The sequence below is a fragment of the Eubalaena glacialis genome, chromosome 18 (genome assembly GCF_028564815.1).
Source record: "Eubalaena glacialis isolate mEubGla1 chromosome 18, mEubGla1.1.hap2.+ XY, whole genome shotgun sequence".
NCBI lineage: Eukaryota > Metazoa > Chordata > Mammalia > Artiodactyla > Balaenidae > Eubalaena > Eubalaena glacialis.
The window spans coordinates 63,949,600-63,971,504 of record NC_083733.1 but is presented as its reverse complement, the minus strand read 5'-3'; the positions used below and the strand labels follow the sequence as shown (position 1 = coordinate 63,971,504).

Below are 21,905 nucleotides of genomic sequence, written 5' to 3'. Positions count from 1 at the left end.
TGTGGTAGAAGGAAACGCCCCAGCCTTGCACGGTGACCCTGAGCAGGACTGCCCTTCCCCCAGCCTCCTCTCAGAGTCCTGTGAGCAGGGACTGCTGAGGTCCCAGACAGGGAGGGCAAAGACCTACCTTGTTTCGTGGAAAACACTATGCAAGTGAAGAGATCTTCTTTTTCCTAATCAGATCTCAGGTGAGGAGAGTTGAGTTAATCACACTCAGGTCCTGACAGAGCTCTGCTCTCGTTTTATTTATTTCCATTTGTCATCCCCGGCTCTGGTTCCCCTCCCTCCCCAAAGGCATCAACACAGATGGCCTTGAATACCCTGCATCCTTGGAACAGATGCACTGTCACATCGTGTTGCTTCTAATTTACACAAAATCATTGTGTTATGAATCTCATTCTCTTTCTTACTTTCATTCAAGAACGATTATTTATCGGGCACCTACTGTGTGCAAGGCATTGGTCTACTTATTGGGCACCTACTATGCACCAGGCATTGGTCTATTTACTGGGTACCTACTATGCGCCAGGCATGGTTCTAGGTACTGGAAGTAGGGCTGCGAACGAGCCAGAAAAATCTAAATGCTTCTCGTCACAGAGCTTGCGTTCTAGCAGGAGGTCACAGACAAGAAACAGTAAACATAATTTAAAAGCAAAGTCGAGAGTCCCTATGAATAAAAAAATCATTAAACTTGGGCTGGGTGGCAGCTCTTTTGCGTGTGCCAGAGCCAGCTCATCCCAGCCCATAAAAGCCTCTTGGCAAATTTTCAGGAATTTTGAGAGCCGGTTGCTAAACACAGCCATTATTAAAAATTAAATTACATAAACTTACAATTAAGTAATGTATACTTTTTAAAAGTCAATACTCAAAACTCATCAATTCCTAATTATTTTTCCTGCTATCTATGCTTGGAGGCTATTTATGTCTGTCACGTTCCATCTGTAATGGTGAGCATCTGGGCATCCCTTCCCGATCGCATGTCCATCCTCTCGTGGTTCTGTGCTTGGGTACTGCAGAACTCAGATACGGTTCACCTGCCACATGTGTTCACCTGCTCTGTGGGGGAAAGCCCAGGATCAGAGAGTTCTGAGGTGGCAGGTCTGGAACCCGCCTTACTACAATAGCTCAAAAGCTTGCTGGGGTGAATATAGCCAATATTTTATAAAACTATAAATGGAACATAACCTTTAAAATTGTGAATCACTATATCGTATACCTGGAAATTATATAATATTTTACATCAACTATACTTCAATTAAGAAAAAGAAAAAAGACGGGAAAGCAAGATTGCTGGGGGGACTTCCCTGGTGGCACAGTGGTTAAGAATCTGCCTGCCAATGCAGGGGACACAGGTTCGATCCCTGATCCGGGAAGATCCCACATGCCGCAGAGCAACGAAGCCCCAGGGCCACAACTACTGAGCCTGCACTCTAGAGCCACGAGCTACAACTACTGAAGCCCACATGCCTAGAGCCCGTGTTCCGCAACAAGAGAAGCCACCGCAATGAGAAGCCCCTGCACCGCAACGAAGAGTAGCCCCTGCTCGCCACAACTAGAGAAAGCCCGGGCGCAGCAACAAAGACCCAATGCAGCATTAAAAAAAAAAGAAGATTGCTGGGAAGTGGGTACTGCAACTTTTGTCATGGTGATACAGACACACCTGGGCCCTCATGTGTGGCAACCACACAAGCTCTGCGGAGGAAAGGATTTGAAAGCAGCTGTGTACTTGAGTAGCTCTGAGCCCCCAGAGAGATGAAGACACGGACCATGCTGTAATTCTTGGCCTGCATCCTACTATAAAGCTAAGTAAAAATAGTTTAGATTAAAGTAATCTTTAATCTGATTTCCAACTCATATTCCCAGCTGTGATGGTTACGTACCCTATTTTATTGCTTCTTAGATGCACATCCCTCTCCCATTTTTACAACCTCCGTAAGCGGGAGGCATCTTATAATTAGCTGATAGTGTAATGTCTTAGCATTACGCCCTAATTTCATCGATGGCGCCTTTTTCCTTCTCAGTGGTATACAAAATAATAGTGCCAATACAACTGAGGCATTTTAGATTGATGAAATAGGGTATGAAGGCAGGTGGGTGTGGGTGAGGAGTCAGGTTTCAGTATTAAATAGGAGATCTTATTCCACCAAAGATGGTGTGACGTTATTTCACACCAAAATACTGTGTTAACAGCCTATCCATGTTGCTATCTGCCCATCTGGTTCATTACTGCTCACTGCCACGGTGTTGGTGTTTTCTCAACCTGTGTTGTCCAAGATGGTAGCCACTAGCCACATGTGGTCATTTAATTTTTAAACTAAAATTATCTAGATTGAATATGCATGACAATTCCATTCCTCGGTCGCACTCGCCACATTTCTGATGCCCTATAACCGTATGTGGCTGGTGGCTGCCATATTGGACAGCACAGATAAATAGATTTCCATCATTGCAGAAAGTTCTATTGGACAGGACTGCTTGAGTCTATACCCTTGCTCCTAGTGTGGTCCAGGGGACAGCAGTATCAGAATTATCTGGGGCTTATTAGAAGTCAGAGTCTTGGACCCCACCCCAGACCAACTGAACCGGAATCTGCATTTTAACAAGACCCCCAGGGGACTCAATGCTTATTAGAGTTTGAGAAGCACCACTCCATGGTATACATCCACCATGTTTAATTACCCAGTCCCCCAGTGATGGACACCTAGTTTCCTTCTACTACCCAAGCAATACTGCAATGACCATTTGGGGGCAGGCCCCTTATATAACTATAGAAGGCTTCTTTGGAATATCACAGGAGTAGGACCACTGGGCCAAAAGTCTTACTTTTAATCAATTTCACCAAGTGCTGGCAAGTTTTTGCCCAGATAAGAAGGATTCATATCTCTCCACACCCTCAAAAATGCCTGTAGTTCATTCATTCATTCAGCAAATATTTACTGAATCCTATTATGTGCCAGTTACTGCTCTAGGAACAAAGCAGATAATATTGTTGCCCTCGGGGAACTCACTTCTGGAGGTGAGGTAAACAAGGGACAAATAAATGAGTAAAACATGAAATATTGGGAATTCCCTGGCAGTCCAGTGGTTAGGACCCAGCACTTTCACTGCCATGGCCCAGGTTCGATCCCTGGTCGGGGAACTAAGATCCTGCAAGCCTCATGGCGCGGCCAAAACAAAAAAACCAAAACATTAAATATTACAGATGGGAGTAAGTGCTTTGGAGAAAAATAAAGCAGAGTAAGGGGATAGAGAATGTCAGAGGAAGGTTATAATTTTAAGAGGGTTATGCAGTGGGTGGTTAACTCAGCAGGGCTATGTTGTCCAAACCCTGCACATTACAAAAAAAAGTTAGGCCCTTGCCTAGCATCTGGGAGATAACCTCTAAGCCTTTGTAATAGTCTGCCTAATAACAGTGTCTTTATTTACCTGGGGGCCTTGGGCCATGCCAGACAGTCTATCCTAATAGGATGATTGGCGATGGAGGTCTTGGGGCACGTTTGACCAGAGGAGGAGCTGGAGACTAAGGCCAGCCATGCAGGCAGACAGCCATGTGCCTATGTGACTGACCCCCAGTAAAAAACATAGACACCAAGGCTCAGGTGGACTTTCCTGGTGGGCACTCCTCTGTACGTGTTGTCACACATTGTTGCTAGGCAAAGTAAGTGCTGTCTATACGACTCCTCTGAGAGAGGACAACTGAAAGCTCGGGCCTGGTCTCTCCTGGACTTGGCCCCATGTGTCTTTTTATTTTGCTGTAATAAACCAAAATCATGAGTGCAGGAGCTTTTCCGAGTTCTGTGGGTCCTTCTTGTGGTTCCCTGAACCCATCTCAGGGATCTCCAACTACAATGGTCAAGGAAGTCTTCATGGAGAGGATGACAAGAATGGAAGAAACCAGGCAGACATCTGGTTTGGAAGAGGGCTCCAGGAGTGGGAATTAAAGTACTAAAGTTCTGAGATGGGATTGTGCCTGGCATGAAAGGGGCAGGAGAAGAGGAAGCGGTAGGTGACATCAGAGGACTACTGGGGCCAGATGGTCTAGAGTCTTGTTGGCCACCATAAGGACACCTGACTTTCACTCTGAGTGAGGTGGGAGGCACTGCGGGCTTTCCAGAAGAGGCGTGGCCTGCCCTGACTTACATTTTATAATAAAAGGTCACTCTGGCTGCTGTGTGTAAACAGTGTAGGCCGACAAGGACAAAAACAGGGAGACCAGATAAGAAACTCGCGATAATCCAGATGAGAGATGATGGTGGCTGGGAGGGACCAGGGTGGCAAGGATGGAAGACGTTGAGAAATGGTCCGATTCTGGATCTATTTTGAAGGTAGCGCTGGCAGGGTTTGGTAACAAAATGGACGTGTGGTGTGTGAGAAAAGGAATTCAAGGGCGAGACTGAGGTTTTGGCCGAGGAATGAAAGGACGAAGAAACGATTTACTGAGAAGATCAAGACTGTAGGAGGAGCCCATTTGGAACGTGAGAGGGGTGAAGGACAAGAGTTGGGTTTTGAACGTGAATCTATTGAGTAGGCAGTTGGGTGTCAAGTTGAGAGTTTAAGAGCAAGGTCTGGCTGGAGACATAAAATTTGGGAGTCACCAGCATGTAGATGGTATTTAAAGCCACAGGAGCAGATGAGATCACCAAGGGAGTGAGCGCATAGACAGAGAAAAGAAGAGGGCCAAATGCTCCAGCATGTAGAGACTGGGGACGTGAGTAGAAAACAACATCAGTCACGAACGAGAAGCAGTCAGTGAGTTATGAGGAAGACCAGAAGGAAGGTAGTGTCTCAGAAGCCAAGGAAAGACTTTGAAAGACCAGGGAGTGAACCGCTTGTTAAATGCTGCTGATAACTCAAGTTAGATGAACCCCAGAGAGCTAGCCACTGGGTTCAGCAACATGGACCTTATTGGTGCCCTTAAAAGAGGCACAGTTGGTGGAGAAGTAGGGGTGGAAGCCTGCATGGAGTGGGCTCAAGAGAACAGGAGGAGAGGAATGCCAGACAGGACGTGTAGCCAACATTTTGGAGTATTGCAGTCAAAGGGAGCAAAAAACTGGGTCAGGGGCTGAAGGAGAGCACAAAGGTTGAGAGAAGGTTTTTAAAACATTCTTTTCATGGAACATGGGAGAAAGTGTAGCATGTTTGTATGTTAATGGAGAAGAAAAAAATGGATGATGCAGGCAAGGGAGCAGAGGATTGCTGGCTGGAACAGTGTCCTTGAGGAGGTGAGAGGGGACGGGGTACCTGACACAAGTGGAGGTGTCTTTCTTAGATGGAGGTGAAGCTTGTTCATCTATAGAAATGGGAGAGGAGGCGGAGCATGTGGGCACAGATGCAGGCAGGTGGCAAGACTGACCTTTCTAGTGTTTGCTATTCTGATGGGTGAAAAGTGGTATTTCGTTGATGTGTGAGATGACTGGGACCAACATCCTTAATAACATGGATCCAGCTCTAAAGAAGACGTCACGTGTCTCAATTTCTTGTGTATCTTTTTCTCCAAAAGCCCAAGTCTGATTTCTCCCCAGGCGTCTCTCTTTCTACCTCTTACATCGTCTTGCCTTTGTCTCTCCCTGCATTTCCTCTGCTCTCTCCCATCCACCTTGTTTTTCTGTCTCTGTGTATTTATCCCTTTGGGTCTTTCTCAGTCTCCCCATCCCTTCACATTTGCATCGGGGCCTCTGCTCTGGGCATGGGTGTAGGGCCAACTTTCTCATCCCAGCCAGCACTTCCAACCAGAACTTCCAGTTCCTGCTTGACAAAGAACCTCATTTTGAAGCCAAGCTATAGGGTGGGGCCCCCGGGAACCTCAGGCTGCCTCCATCTCCAGCTTTACTTATTTAACAAGCATGTTTGTGGCCTTTGGTTAGTGTCAAACTCTCCTCTAAGCATCTTCAAATATTAACTCATTTAACCCTGCTCTATGAGGCAGGTGCTATTGATAGCACCATTTTACGGAGGCACAGAGTGGCCATGTCACTTGAACTCAGCTCTGAACCACTAGGAACACTGTCTCTTTTTCTAGTCCTTTCTATTTCTTGCTCTAGCCCTTCTCTCTGAGGGGGACAGACCCTGATCTATGAGACAGTACCCCTGGATTTGGTCTAATTGGCATGTGACTTTCAGCTGCTCACTGAACTCCATGGGCTCCAGTTGCCTTATTGATCAAGTGAGGGGGTAGAATACCCCCAATTCTTGGTGGGTCCATGACCTCACTTCAACAAGAGTCAGCCAATCATAAGCCCTAATATCAGTGTTGACCTGGTACTCACCCCTCAGCAAATACCAAAGCCAGCCACCCCACTCCAAGTTCCAGCCTTTCCCAAGGGAGAAAGGCTTTTTCTGGAAGTGTGGACCTAGGCCACAAGAGAGCACAGGTACCCCGACTTCCCACACAAACCTGTCACCTCACTTAACCCACATCCTCCCTCCTGCCACTCAGCCTGAACCCAACTCAACTCAAAAAGAGTGAACTCGGTCCCTACTCTGGGTCCAGTCTTGGGAAGTGGGGTAATTCCAAGGTGGGGAAGGACAGTAGCCTTTCTGTCACCTTGAGAGGCACTCAGAGGTATGACCCAGCCCACTCCTACCAGAATCCTACCCTGACACAGATACTCGACCTCACATCTAGTACTCATTATCAATGTCAACGCACAACACCAACTCAACTGTATTTCAATACCTCCCCATCCAAATACTCAATCTTGGCCTCATCTCCAGCCCCAACCCAACTGGACTCTGTCAACAACATTATCCCCAGATCCCTCCCATCTACAACTTAATTCTATCCCCAAAACCAACTCGAACCCCATCCTCACCCCAGGTCCATTCTCTTCCCCAAACTCACCTGCATTCCCAATGCAGTCATCAGAGCCCCTTCCCCCGCACCCCTCCACCAACCACCATCCTAAACCCGACCACAAACTTTTCTTCCTAGTGTAGGGGAAAACTGTGAAAGACTTTAAGATGGACCCAACAGATGTCATCAATGGAAAACTAGGTGGGTTATCTGATTCTATGGGGTCTCAGCTTCTTTTACTCTCTTTGAGCTACTTTACAACTCTGTAAATGATAAATAGTCGATAGCAGTGCAAATAATTCTTGTCCATAACTGTGCAAATGAGGTTTGTCAGGTGGAAGTACAATTCTCTCCCCTCCATATAGAATAAGCCAGTTTTGCATCTATTTGTTCATTCATTTTAGCACTTCTTATTGCCTCTACATGTGTGGTTCTTTGTAACATCTTGCTAGCTCCATCGCTTATTAACAAATCCAAATAACATCTTTGACATATGTTCATTTTATAGATGCAGGAGAGTCACGGTTAGATACTTTTTTTAAAAAAAATTATCTTTTAACACTAGATTTGACCCTTATATCCAAACTTTAACTCCCCCAATATGGACCACACCAGTTTTGAGATGAATACTCACTCCATCTATCTCAACCCCTTATCCTTATCATGACACCACTGCTGTCTCTCTTTCCAAATATCATCTGGTCCCCGTCTCTGGCTTTCTTTCAAATTCTGACTCCACCTCTGTCCTCTCTAATCCCTAATCCTACCCCCTCCACCCCCTAGGATTAGCTCATGTCCCCACCCAGTCAGAGTTCCAGGAGACGCCTACTCACTCCTAAAACACCCTTCCTCCTTCCTCTTCCCCATCATCCCGTCCCCAGAGCTTCCTGATTCCTGCTTCTCCCTCCCCACCTAGGTCCCCGTGGACTGCCTCACCCATCTGGCCCTGCTCTTAAAAGGCCATTTATCCAAAATATTGCTTTCCCAGGCCCAACCCCTGCCCACATCCAAGTCTAAGTTGACTTTCCATCCACCTATCTGAAGATTCCTTTCTTGTGTCTGATTGGGGGAGGAGGGAAGGGTAGAATAAATTTGGGCATCCCTGTGTTTTCCAGAAGAAATAGGGCTGGTGATGGAGTTGGAGCTGGAGGTGAGGCTGAGGGAACTTAGATGTGTTGAGTTTGCTGTAGAGAGATAAACGAGATAAAGCTGTTGATGGGAATGGGTCTGAGGGATAGGCTGACGGTAAGGGGAATCGTTAAAATTAGTTGGGAGGTGGGAATAGAGTAGAAAATGGCCAACTAGGAGCTGACATATATTAAGAATATGTATAGGGTTGGAGGGGGGATGAGAAAGTGGCATAAAAAATGGATTGATGTTAGGGAGGGCCTTAGGGATTTTGAGTGGGCCTGGAGAAGGAATTGAGCTTTTCCCTTCCCTCCACGTGAGTCTTGCTGCCTGAAAGTTCACAGTGGGTTCAACTTGGGCTTGGGTGGAACCAGATCTGGGTCCTAGCTTGTCCTGGTAGCTCCGCCCCACACGAAGGGCCAAGCCCAGGCGGGGGGGTGGGGGGGGGTGTGCATGGTGACAGCCAGCTGAGCCATTGGGGGTGGAGAGGGGACGGCCAGCAACAGGGAAATGCTGAAGGCCCTGGGGGCAGGGAGTTCAGGGGTTAAAAGCCATGGGTCGAGGCTGAAGTTTGAGGCAGCTGGCAGTGGAAGCTCTCCCTGAGAGGGGAGAAAGGACACGGAGAGGGTAGAGAGGGGCAGGAGAGTTCACCAAGGACCTAGCTCGCTGGAGGGCAGGGGTGGAGGGACTGGCCCCCTAGTGTGAAGGGCTGCAAGCCAGAGCCCCAGGTGAGGGGGGTGTGCAAGCTGCCCCTCCCACCACGTTCCTGGGACTCTCCCCCCCCAACCAAGAATGGAACTTGGGGAGGGGCTTGCAGATTCCAGGGTCAAGGTTTTCAGAGTAAAGGAGAGGGCATTGAAGATTGGGAAACGCAGAGCAGGGTGGGTAGGGAGTGTCCAGAGATGGGGGTTCTGGCCAGCGCTTAGCACCCTCTTCAACTTCTCAGGCTCCGCCCGCCCTGCCCCCCACCCCAAAGTCACCACGTGGCCCCTGGCCGCCGCAATCGCTTTCCTGACGGTGGCCTTGTCAGAAGGTAAGAATGCGCGGGGGTGGAGGCCGGGTGGCCACTCCAGACCATGGTAGGAGGGGGGGAGGGGGGAGGGGGAGGGGGAGGGGGAACCGCGAGCTCCGCCCCCCGCCCGCTCGGGGGCCGGGTCCCACCGGGACACACGAGAGCTTCCTGCTTGTCCCTGCGTGACCTGGTGTCCCAGTTGGGGTCAGTCCACTCTCCCCACCGACCGCAGACCCTCTCCCAGCTCAGATGGGCTCGCCCTAGTTTTAAGTCTTCGGGATCTTCCGAACCAGCCCGTTTGCTGATTGTCCTACTCTGCATTGGAAAGCCCACCCCCAAGACCCTCCCACATTCAAGGCCTCCCCAGAGTTACAAGAGACAGACATGGGTTCAAATCCTGACGCTGCCACGTTGAGCAAGTGACTTAGCTTCTTTCTTTCATCTGTAAAAATGGGAACATTAAGTCCTTACCACAAAGGGTGGTTGTGAATATTGAAATGTAATGCATGTAATGTGCTCACCGCCTGGCAGACAGAAGGGACTGGAAAGTTAGTTGTTATTACTACTTTATTGATAGTATTCTGTCTCCGTTCTCAGGCCCTTCCAGAACCTTCTAGATTGTTCTTTAATCCTTGAGGAGACCCCAAACCTATCTGATTCCACCCAGAGTTGGTCCACAGAGATTCCTTTCCTCACATTTAAGCCCCCTTTCCCTGCCTTTGCAGGCAAGTTCTCTGGAAACCCCATTCATGCATCACTCATTCATTCATTCATTCATTCAACAAACAGCTGAGCACCAGGCAGAGTGCCGGGTGCTGTAAAAGCAGAGACAGAGTTCCTGCTCTCAGCACCCAGAGCCTAGAGGAGATGGATGCAGACATTATTCAAACAATTACCCAAATAATGAGATAATAATTAGTTAGAACTGTGACACGAGGTGATGGCTTCAAGGAGCCAAGCTAGAAGCCCAGAGATATAATGGCAGCTCCTGGCCTGGAAAGGCCCCCAAAGGGCTTCACCCTTGAGCTGAGACCTGAAGGAGGGAGGGGTCCTCAGGCACCCATCACCACCCTTGGCCCGAAGGTGGGGTAGCTTCTCTCCTTTGGTGACACACCTAGGACTCCCATGTCCCCTTCTGGGTGCCATGCCCCGGGGCTAGGAGCTCCACATGCATCGTCTTGTGGAATCCTAACAGCCTTATGGGGTAGGTGCACTATAATTACTCCAGTTTCACAGCTGAAAAACCCACGACTCTGAGAAAGCAAAGTCCCCAGCAGTGCCTGAGTCAGGATCCTAATCCATGTTGCCTGTGCTGTCCTCCACACCCTGGACTTTACGCTCTGGCAAACCATCTTTATTAATTTCAACCGAATGGTCTTCTTAGAGGCAACTTTTTTTTTTTTTTTTTTTTACTTAAAACATATTTGAAGTTTATATCACTGTTCTAAATGGAAAACAGCATCCTTTGCTATAAAGAAAAGGTAAGAGAGAAAAATCAATTCCACACAATGAACAAAAACAATGTTTATTGTATTGGACCACCTGAAACTGCCTATAGTTGACCCTTTTTGACCTCCCCTAAAATAGCAATTGCAGATAGTTTAACTTAATTTTGGGGTTGCCAGCTGAAGGTAACCTTCTGCTTCTTCCTGGTTTTGAAAGGTGAGCTCAGCAAGACAAGAGAGGTGTTGAAAGGATATTAGCACCATCGTGAAACTTTCTCCTGACAAAATCAGGTTTGAAAGAGAAAGGAATGATGACTCAGTTTCTGAGGGTGCAATTAATAGCAGTCCCCACTTACTGAGTGCTTGCTCTGTGCCAGGTCCTGTGCGTGTCTTGGATGTAGGATCTTACTGAACCTACAACTACCCGAAGAGAGACAAACGATTACTTTTCCTTCTTTACAGCTGAGAAAACTGAGGCTGGAGACTTGTACCCAGCCAGAAAGTGGCACATTCAGGATTAGACTTTCTCTGTCCCTGTGTTGCCTGCTGCGCCTCTAATGCCAGGCACAGTGCCTGGTACACACAACATTCACTGCTTGAGTAGCTGCTGTGTGCCAGACATCGCTAGGTCCTGGGAATGCAGCACTGAATGAAGCAGTTCAGGTGCCTGTGGTCAGTGCAGCTTACAGTCAAGAAGAGGAGATTAAATGTAAACAAAATATAGAGAGAAAGGAATAGTGATTGTAGCTATGACGAAACTCAACTCGGGAGATGTCATAGGGAATGACAGGGGGCGGGGAGTTTAGGAGGGCCAATATTAGACCAGGTGACCAGGAATCTGGGAAGGCCTTTCTGAAGAGGTGACATTTGAGCTCAGCTCTCAGAGTCAAGAGGGACCCAGATACGCAGTCTTTAGATTCTGAGTGCCATCCAGTAGAATATTTCACGTATATAATGTCTTATATCTGTGCTGTCCAATGTGGTAGCTACTGGCCATGAGGGGCCTTGAACATTTCAAATGTGACTGGTGTGACTGAAGAACGGAATTTTAAATTTCATTTTAATTAATTTAAATTTAGATAGCCCTATGTGGCTAGTGGCTACCATACTGAACAGGGCAGGTCTAGAGAAAGAACTGTCCAGAAAGAGGAAGCAGCAAGCACAAGGGATCTGGTGTGTTTGAAGGACAGGTCCATGGGTCTGGAACAGAGTGAGTGAAGAGGAGAAGTGGGAGATGAGGTTGAAGAGACTAGCAAGGGTCAGATGATGCAGAGTGCTGCACACTTTGTCTTTGGGGGTGGTTAGCCTATGAATGGTATGTAAGGTCATGAAGGCACTCAGTAAATGTGTGTTGAAAGGATGGAGGGATGGATGGATGGAGGGATGGATGGATACTGCCTGTGTAGATAGGTAGGTTAGGCTCACTTCTACATCCAGAAATCAATCCCTATAGCGGGCCAGGAGAGAAAATTCAGGTAGGAAGAAAATCAGCCTTCTGCTTACCCATCAGGAGCATCCTCATTCCATGAACTCTTCTTTTAACCTCCAGTGGAGTGTTTGTCACTTCTACAGAAAAGGACATCACCACTTTGCCCTGACTCATCTCTACTGCATAGAAAATGGCAACTCCCAGAGGCCAACAAATGAATCATCAGTTCCTGGTCACCCAGAGCAAAATTCTGAGTCTCTCCCCAAGCCCATGAACCACAACACCAGGCCTCCTTTCCCTGTGAACCCCAATTCTCTAACATTTTCTCTTCTTTACCAGGCATCTCTCAGCAGTACCCCAAGATTCTCCATGGCACCAGTGGGACCAATGGGTTCCTCCCCGGTGGCTACACCTGCCCCCCCCCCACTCTCAGCCTGGAAGGTAGCCCTACTAGTGCAAGGGCGGCTGCTCTGTGGGGGGGGGGGGTCCTGATCCACTCAAGATGGGTCCTCACTGCAGCACATTGTCTAAAGGAGTATGTGGGGGCCAGGGGAGCATGGGGTAGGGATGAGACTGAGACTGGGGTGGTGGGTGGGTGGAGCTGAGTTTGAGGATGAGGTTGGAACTGGGTTGGGATGGGCATGGGGGAGAGAATGAGATTTGGAGTGGTGATGGGGAGGTGGGTATGGGAATGGAGTCAAAGTAGAGGGTTTGGATGGAAGTGGAGTTGAGGATGTGGAAGGAGACATGTTTGGAGATGAGGAAGGTGGGATGGGGGAGGGTTAGATTGGGGATGGGAATGGAGATGGGCTCCTGGGCTCCTCTAACCACCCCCTTCGTGCACCCACAGCGGGTATAGAGTATACCTGGGCAAGGACGCCCTGGGGCATGTGGAAGATGGAGAGCAGGTGAGGGAGGTAGTTTGATCTATCCCCCACCCTCTATACCAGATCAGCCCCACCCACCTGAACCATGACCACGACATCCTGCTTCTGGAACTGCAGTCCTCGGTCCAGCTCACGAGCCACATCCAAATCCCGCCCTTCTCCCACCACGACTGCCTCCCCGCTGGCACCTGCTGTCCGGTGTCTGGTTGGGGCACCACCACCAGCCCCCAGGGTTTGCGCCCACACAGGTGGCCTGAGGTCTCACAGAGTGGCCAGGGAAGCTGGGGCAGAGAGGGGAGGGTAGGTTGGAAGAGGAGTTTTTATAAATAAAAATAGATTTAGTTATATATGTGATAAGTCAGATATCACAGATATAATATATAAAGTTATATATATCCTTTATGTAAATATAAAATATAAATATGTAAATATAAGGTTATATAATGTTACATATAATAGATAATGTATCATTTTATATATCCTTTATAGAATATATACGTATAAATGTATAAATATAAAGTTATATATGTTATATATCATATATGATATAGTTATATATCCTTTATATAAATATACATATATTTATGAATATAAAGTTATAATCACATATAATATGTTATATATATATAATTGTTTCCTTTTTATAAATATATATAAATTTATAAATATATAAAAATATATACTATATAGTATATGTTCATGTTATATGGACGTGCCTAATAATACATCTGTATATAAATACGTAAATGATAGAAATTAGATTTATTTCCTAAGCTATAAATGATATATTTATGTATTTAATTAAATAGATTTGTGGGACTTCCCTGGCGGTCCAGTGGTTAAGACTCCATGCTTCCACTGCAGGGCTCAATTCCTGGTCGGGGAACTAAGATAACACATGCTGTGTGGCACAGCATATATATATATAATATTTAAATATATAAATATTACCATTTATGATTCAGAAAATAAATTTAATATATCAGTTATATTTATTAAATATAATAAAGTATAAATAAATATATCTTTTGGATATAAATTATATATATATATATATGAATATAAACTTGAACCCTATAGCAACAAGAGCCCTTTGCATCTCCTGAGCAGTCCTTAGTTCTCCCCTAGTCTCATTACCATATCTTTCTTCCCAACATGTCCCATCCCTCTTCCTACTACTTCTTCCTACTCTCCCACATCTCTTTTCATCTCTCCTCCTCCTGGTGTTTTCCTCATCTCCAATTCTCTCTCACCCCTTTGCCTTCCTATCTCTTCCCAACACCCTCTCTCTGTCTTTCCCCATCACTTGCTTCACCTCTCTCCTCGTCCACCTCCCCATTTATATCTCATAATGAGATATATTTATTTATCCCTGTCCCATTCCTCTCCATCTTTCTCTCCACTTTTCATCTTTTCTTCTACCTCTCCCCCCATTTCTCTCCACATTTCTGTCTTCCATCACTTTACCCAGATACATATCCAATATCTTCTCCCATCTTTCTCTTCCCATCTTTATTTTCTACCAACTCTCTGCCCACCCAGCTTCCACCCCATAGCCTGTCCAGAACAGACATCCTTAGACCTTCCTCTCTCTCCTATTCAGTGAGTTACCCCCAAACCCACCAATATGCCAACATCAAACTATGCTCAGGTGAGGAATGTCATCAAGTCTACCCGGGGAAGATCACACCCAACATGCTTTGTGCCGGCACAAAAGAGGGTGGCAATGACTCCTGTGAGGTGAGGCCAAGGGGTGGTGGGTTGCCACAGGCCAGGTGGTGGGGACAGATGCTTGGGAAGAAGGATTTGCTTCCAGCCTTGGGCGAACCAGTCTTTGCAAGGTGAGATATCTCCTAGCATAGAGGGTCAAGATAAAAAGGGGGTACCCATGGCTGGCAAACAGAATTCATCTTAAGCCTGGGCTTTGACTGACAGTGGCTGCCCAGATCCTTGTGTTGAGATGTATAAACGTTGGGATTCCTTTGGTTGCAAGTGACAGAAACGCAACACAAACCAGCTTAAACAAAACCCTGGCTTTTGTAACTGAAAAGTCCAGGGTGTCTTGTTTCAGGCACGGGTGGATCCAGGCGCACACATAATGTTTAAGAGTCTGTCTCTCTAACTCTCAGCTCTTCTCTCTTCAGTTTTGGCTTCATTCTCAATTAAACTTTTCCCATGCCATAGGAAGATGGCCCCAGCAGCTTTGGGCTTACATCCCACCCTCTAAGGAGCCATCTTTGAAAGAGAGAACATCTCTTTTCCAACTGTGTACATAAACACTTTGAGAATGATTGTCACTAGGCTGACTTAAGTACAGCTGACCCTTGAACAACACAGGTTGGAACTGCACGGGTCCACTTATAACACAGAGTTTTTTTCAGTAGTAAATACTACAGTAAATACACAGTTCAAGGCTGATTGAATCTGCGGACGCAGAACCTCAGATACTGAGGAACAGTGTATATAGAGGGCCAATTATAAGTTATAAGGGGAGTTTCACTGTGCAGAGGGTCAGTGCCCCTAAGCTTTGTGCCATTCAAGGGTCAGCTGTATTGTGTCCTGAACCACCACTCTGGCCAGAGCTGTGGGATTCTCTGATGGACCAAGTCTGAGTCACGTGACTAGCCGTGGGGGCGGGTAGGGGCAGGGACAAGTTGCATGGATTGAGAGTGGTTGAGAGGGTGTTCCCCAAATGAAAAAAATCAAGAGGCTGTCATCAAAATAAGGGGAAATGGATACTACACGGGCAAAAAAAACCCAACGTATGTCCAATAGAGGGGGCTTCTTAGATTGAGTTTTGGTTTCGTGGGAAAGGGTATGATAATGAACTAATGATATGAGCCTCATCAATTAGTAATTTCTGCCCTGGGCCCAGAGGGAGAAGTGGCAGTACAGATATGTTGTATACCCTACCAGGAATGTGTCTGGATTAACCCAATAGTAAGATGACACCAAGGAACCATAAAGCTGAAGCAGGGTTGGGAGGTAGGGAGGGGTACAAGGTGGGATTTGGGGCCAGAGAACCAAGAACAGGTTTATGAGGTAAGCCACCACCAATTTAATGAGGCTGAGGAACAGAAAAACAGGGAGAGACACAGAAGTGTCTGTCTGTCTCTATCTGTCTCAGCGTCTATTTCTGTCAATTTCTCTCTTTTCCTGTCTCTCTGTGTTTGTCTCCTTATCCCTGTTTCTGTTGCTCTGTCTCATCCTTTCTCCATATTCCTATCTCTCTTTATCTCTGCCTCCGTGTGTGTCTCTCCTTTTGTTAAGGACCCCCTCCCTCTCTCTTTCTCCCACTCAGGGTGACTCCAGGGGTCCCGTGATCTGTAATGGAACACTCTATGGCATCATCTCTTGGGGAGACTTCCCATGTGGGCAGCCCAACCGGCCTGGCGTCTACACCCGAGTCTCTCAGTATGTTACATGGGTCCAAGAAACAATCCGAAAACGGAAAACTCGGGAGTAGAAATGGACGAAGGGCCCACAGTAAAAGGCGGGTTGGCTTCCCTGCCTCCTTACTCGGCTTGCCTAGCCCTTCTCTGTCCCTCCCAAAGTGTTCCGCTTGAACCAGTGACCCATGTTTTCAAAATACCCAGTCCCAGCGGACATCACATGTTTCAAAAGCATTCAGTTACTTTCAGCATCATGGTCTCCCAGACGTTGCATCCCTGAAACATCCCAGCCCCCTGAACGTCCCAACCCAGACAACGTCCCAGATCTCCCAACTGTTTAACGTCTAGATCACCATCCGAATGTTCTATCTGTGGAACACTTAAATACCTCCATCAACCCATCTCAACAATATTCTATGTCCCGTGAACAAAACTTCCTTGACAACATCTTATACCCCAGTTTGCTGCCTATATTCTAGATCCTTCTATGTTTTGTGCTCAAGAGGGTTCTAGACTCCCAAGACATTTCTTCCTGAAAATAGTCTCTTGTGTGCAGGATCTTCTGCTCTGACAATATTATATATGCACCTCTGATTCATCACAGCTAACAATGGAGCCTCACAATGGTTCATTCTTTCAAATGAACCTGAGGAAATTCCTGGAGACATTTCTGGGTCTCCCAAATTGTCCCATTCCTACCTACATTCTACATTCTGCCAATATTCCCTATGTCTGAATCCCCATGCCCACTAAACATCAACAGCACTCTAAATTCTAGGGTGCTGGGGTCGAGTAACCCAAGGGGCCTCCATGCCGTATTGTTCATCAAATATTCTGTTTTTTTATCTTATCCACAATCCTTGTCCTGTACCCTGTGCTGCTACATCTTTGTCTATGACTCCCAGATGCAGTGGTTAAATGCCCAGCCATGGGAATCCCTGCTTTGAATAAGTCATAAAACACAACCTCTGTTTTCGCATCTGTAAAATGGGGCTCATAATTTTCCTCATAGCACTGTTATGAGTATAAATGTTGAGCACTTACCACTATTATTATTTGCATGGTTCCCTATATAACATTTCCTTAGGCTATTAATAACAACCTCTCAAATTCATAGTGCCTAAACTGTTTTTCTCAGCAGACATTTATTCAGTGCTGATCATGTGCAAATATTCTCCTGAGTATTGGTAAATACCATTTTGTTTATTTGTTCAGTCAACATTGGTTCCTATCATAAGCCAAGCACTGTTGCAGACACAGGTAATAGACAGTGAATTAAACAGACAAAAACTTCTGCCTTTGTAGAGCATACAGTCTTTGCGGAAACACACATTTAAAAAGGATGAATAAAGAAAAGGACTGTCAGGTGATGATATGAGTCATGGCAAAAAAAACTAAGCAGAGATGAAGGGTATTGGGTTTGGGAAGTGGATGGCATTGTTATTTTAAATAGGATGATTCAGGGACTTCCCTGGCAGTCCAGTGGTTAGGACTCCACGCTTCCACTGCAAGGGACACGGGTTTGATCCCTGGTGGGGGAACTTGGATCCCGCATGCCGCACGGTGCCGCCAAATAAATAAATAAATAAATAGGATGGTCTGGGAAGAAGACCTAATTGAGATGGTAAAGTTTAAAGAAAGACTGAAAGGATGGAGACAGGAAGCCTCGTGCATATCTGGCTGGGGAGCATTACCATAAATGGAAAGTACAGACAGTGCAAAGGCCCTGAGGCAGGAGCCTGCCTAATGTATCAGATTAATGAAGAGGGTGCAAAGGTTGGTGTGGAGTGACTGCAATAGCCCAGTGGGAGGTGACGGTGCTTGGATCAGGGTGACATCCTCGGAGGAGTTAAGAGGTCAGATTCTGGATCTGTTTGAAGGGATTGTTACAGTGTCTGCTGATATCAATTGGAGAATGTGAGAAAAAGGAGGGTCAAGGATGACTCCAAGGCTTTGGCCTGAGCAACCAGAAGGATGGAGCTGCCATTTACTAAAATGGGGCAGGGGGAACCTGAGGGAACAGTTTTGCAGGGAAAGGTAAGGAGTTTTAGTTTCGAACTGTTTATTAGACCGCCAAGCAGCAATAAACTTGGCCCTCAGCGGATTCACAGAAAATAAATACACAAACTAAATAACGGCAAATTGTGATGATTTATGTAATAAATGTGATCCATGAAGGATATAAACAGGGCTTTGTGTTAAAGAATTAGGGGGGATGGCTATTTTGAGTACGGTGGTCAGAGAGGGCTTCTTGAAGGAGGTGGCATTTTGGCTGAAGATCCTAAAAGGTGAGAAAGAGCCATTTTTGCAAAGAATGGGGTGGGGTGGGGTGTTATCCCTGAAAGAGGGAGCCACCAGGGCAAAGTCCCTGAGTTTAACCTATTCCAGGATCTGCAAGGAGGCCAGTGTGATCTTAGAGTAATGGCCTCAGTAGGGAAGGAGTTTGGAGGATTCAGCAGAGTCAAATATATATGCAGGATCTTCTTAGGCTGTGGTACAGAGTTTGGTCTTTCTTCCAGTGTGACGGTGAGCCCCTGAGAGTGGTGAACATGGGAAAGATCATATCTGAGATCATACCAATGTCAACAAAAAATCAGTTGATCTAAGAAAGAAATGGAAAATTTTATTCGAGCCAAATTGAGGATTATAGCTCTGGACTAGCCTCTCAGAAAACTCCACCCATTGGAGGTCAAAGCACATTTATATAAGTTTTTGAGACAGAGGGCTGTACATTAAATGATGTATTATTGACAGTTCACACAATCCAGATCTACTGTACAAAGCAGTGGGTCATGGGTCATCCTGCCCCTTAGAAGATTAAGAAGGAAGGTTATCTCCTAAGGAGGCCTGGTTAATGGAGATGCACAACACACACTAAAGGGGAGGGAGGAGGCCCAAGTGGGCAGAGACAAATTTTATGTTTAAATTTCTCTCATCTTTCCATAAAATATGAATGCTATTTCATCATCATCATTCTGGCTTTGGGGTGGGTGCTGAAGACAAGGGGGTTGAGGGTGTGGAAGCAGGAAGATGAATCCAGGGCAGACTGCAGTGATCGGGTGGGCAAGGGCCAGGCGATGGCTTGGGTCGGGAGAGATGAAAGGATGTGGAGCGATTGGAAAGAGAGTTTGCAGGAACATCAAAGTAGCCTAGTGATACAGTTGATACTCATTCATAATAGTTATGTTTTATAAAGTCACCATGAGCACTGAATTAGGGCTACTGAAACAGTGCTCCCAGGGGCGTACAGGGTTGGTTTCCCATGAGCCTCTGGTCAAAATGTTTTCGTCAACCAATCAATACATCAACTGGCTTTATGTGTGTTTCTGTTTAGAGGCACTTTATTTAATATATGCATTGTTGATTCGTTCATATTAAACTCACAGCCAACAGCACCATAACTTGTCCCTGAAGGAAGCTCACGTAACACACGTATATTTTCTCTGCAAGGCATGTCACAGCGTTCTTGCACTTAGGAGCACCAGCCGACCCTTCAGTGCTATGCTGGGGGGCCGTTTTAAACAGCCAAATCACCAAGAAAAAGCAGAAAAATGCAAAAATGTGGCGCTAAGTAGACAGTGAAAAGGACACTTGTTTATCTTGTGAGAGCTGAACCGAGAAGGCAGAGTGTTACTTTGTTCAGCCCCAGCTGGGAACATGCACTTGGGCGACTCAAACTTTCACCACTCTGGGAGTGTCTGCAAATGACCACGAAAGCCCCTCAAGTACTGGTTTTGGGGTTACCGATAGATTTTAGAGAGTAGGCAAGTTTGCAAATATGGAATCCGTGAATCCGAGGATCGACTGTATACGTGGGGGTGAAGGTGAGGGACATATCAAGGGCGACTCTTCCGTCATCCCTGGTTCCTTCAGAGGGAGACTGTATGTTCATGTTTAAAAGCAAAAGAGGGTGGAGTCCAAAGGATCTGGTTTTGGATGGAAGGATCTTTATCTTTTAGGAGCCTCAGTTTCCTCATCTGACACTAATAGGACCTACTGTGCAGAGCTGTTGGGTCAATTGAGTGAAAGACTGACATTTAAAGGCTCTGCACCCAGCAACTTCTGAATTAAGGAGCCTCATTGATGGAGAAGCAGCACAGTGTAGTGAAGAATATTGTTTCTGGGGCCAGACTGCCTGGGTTTGAAGGCCAGCTTTGCCACTTATCTAACTGTGTATATTGCCTTCTCCACGCCTCAGTCTTCCTATCACTCAAAGGGGTATAACAATGGTACTTAGCACCAAATGGCTTAACGACCTAAAAGCTAAAGGTCAAACTATAAAGTTAATAGAAGGTAATGGCAGCAAAAAAATTTTTATGACTTAGGGATGAGGGAGGACTTTTTAAAACTTCAGAAGGTCTAATCACAAGCAAAACTTGTTTACTTCGGTTATATCAAAGTTAAGGATTTCTGTTCAACAGAAGACAATACGGACAAAATAAATAAGTGGGTGACAACCTGGGAGGAGAAATTTGCAATCTGCAATATTGATCTGGGATTGCTATCTCAAATGTGCAAAGAAATCCCACACATAAATAAGAAAAATGTTGGAAGATATGAATAAGAGATTTGTAGAGGAGGAAACCCCCCCCCCAAAAATGATATGAAAAGATGATCATACTCATGAGTTATGAAGAAAGGCAAAGACAAATAACATATCACTTTATATTTATTAGATGAATTAAAAATCTTTAAATAACCCCAAACATTGGCAGGGATTTGGAGACACAGGAACCCTGGTGCACAACTGGTGTGAATGTAAATTGGTGCAGTTATTTTGGAAAGTAATTTGGCACACTTTGGTCAAATTAAATATATGCACACCCTAGGACCCTGGATGTCTGTCCTAGGGCAATGATCATCATAAAGGGGCAAATACAAGTTGTCCATCACTGATCTGTTTGCTATGTTGGGAATTAGAGGAAAGCTGGGTACCCACTAAGGGGGTTGTGGATGGTAGGATGTGGTAGAGACAAAGATGGAGGACTACACAGCAGTTAAAAGCAACAGATTAGATGTGCCCAAAACAACACGAACAGAATCTTAAAGGTATAGTGCTACCAACTACAATGGTGAAAGTTAAAAAGAATGACAAGACTAAGTGCTGGTGAAGATGTGGGGCAACTAGAACACTAACACATTGCTGGTGACAATGCAAAAGGGTACAACTAACTTAAAAATTTTGGGGTAATTTCTTATAAAGTTAAGCAGACACCTAATATGCCATCCAGCAATGCCACTTCTAGGTGTGTGCACAAGAAAAATTAAAAACATATGTCCACACAGTGATTTGTATATGAATGTTCACAGAGGCATGATTTGTAATAGCCAGAAACTGGAAGCAATCCAGATATCCCACAATTGTTGAATGGATAAACAAATTGTGATATTTCCATGCTGTGGAATACTGCTTAGTAATAAAAAAAGAATGAACTATTCATAGATAAATGCAAAAACATGGATGAATCTGAAATGCATTATGCTAGTGAGGGAAGCCAAATATTTATATGATGTCCTAAAAAAGGCAAAGCTATAGTGGCACAAAGTAGATCAGTGATTGCCTGAGGCTGGGGTGGGGAGGGGAGTTTTTGCAAAAGAAACACAAGGCGGCTTAAGGATTGAGGGGCTGGGGTACTTCCCTGGAGATCCAGTGGTTACGACTCTGAGCTTCCAATGCAGGGGGCACGGGTTTCCTGGTTAGGGAACTAAGATCCCACATGCTGCACAGCACGGCCAAAAAAAAAAAAAAGGATATTGGTTATGGTGGTGGTTACATGATTGCATCCAATTTCCAAAATTCACCAAACTGAATACTTAAA

At 45.8% G+C, this 21,905-nt stretch overlaps 1 protein-coding gene across 1 annotated transcript; it reads left to right on the top strand.

The window, feature by feature from the left end:
- The first annotated feature begins 977 nt into the window (after window positions 1–977).
- On the top strand, window positions 978–16,184 carry KLK13 (kallikrein related peptidase 13). Its single transcript, XM_061172500.1, is given in 8 exon segments — window positions 978–1,098; window positions 8,868–8,954; window positions 12,147–12,235; window positions 12,237–12,284; window positions 12,287–12,342; window positions 12,658–12,926; window positions 14,298–14,434; window positions 15,996–16,184. Coding segments are annotated over 8 exon segments (996 nt in total).
- Window positions 16,185–21,905: the final 5,721 nt, after the last annotated feature.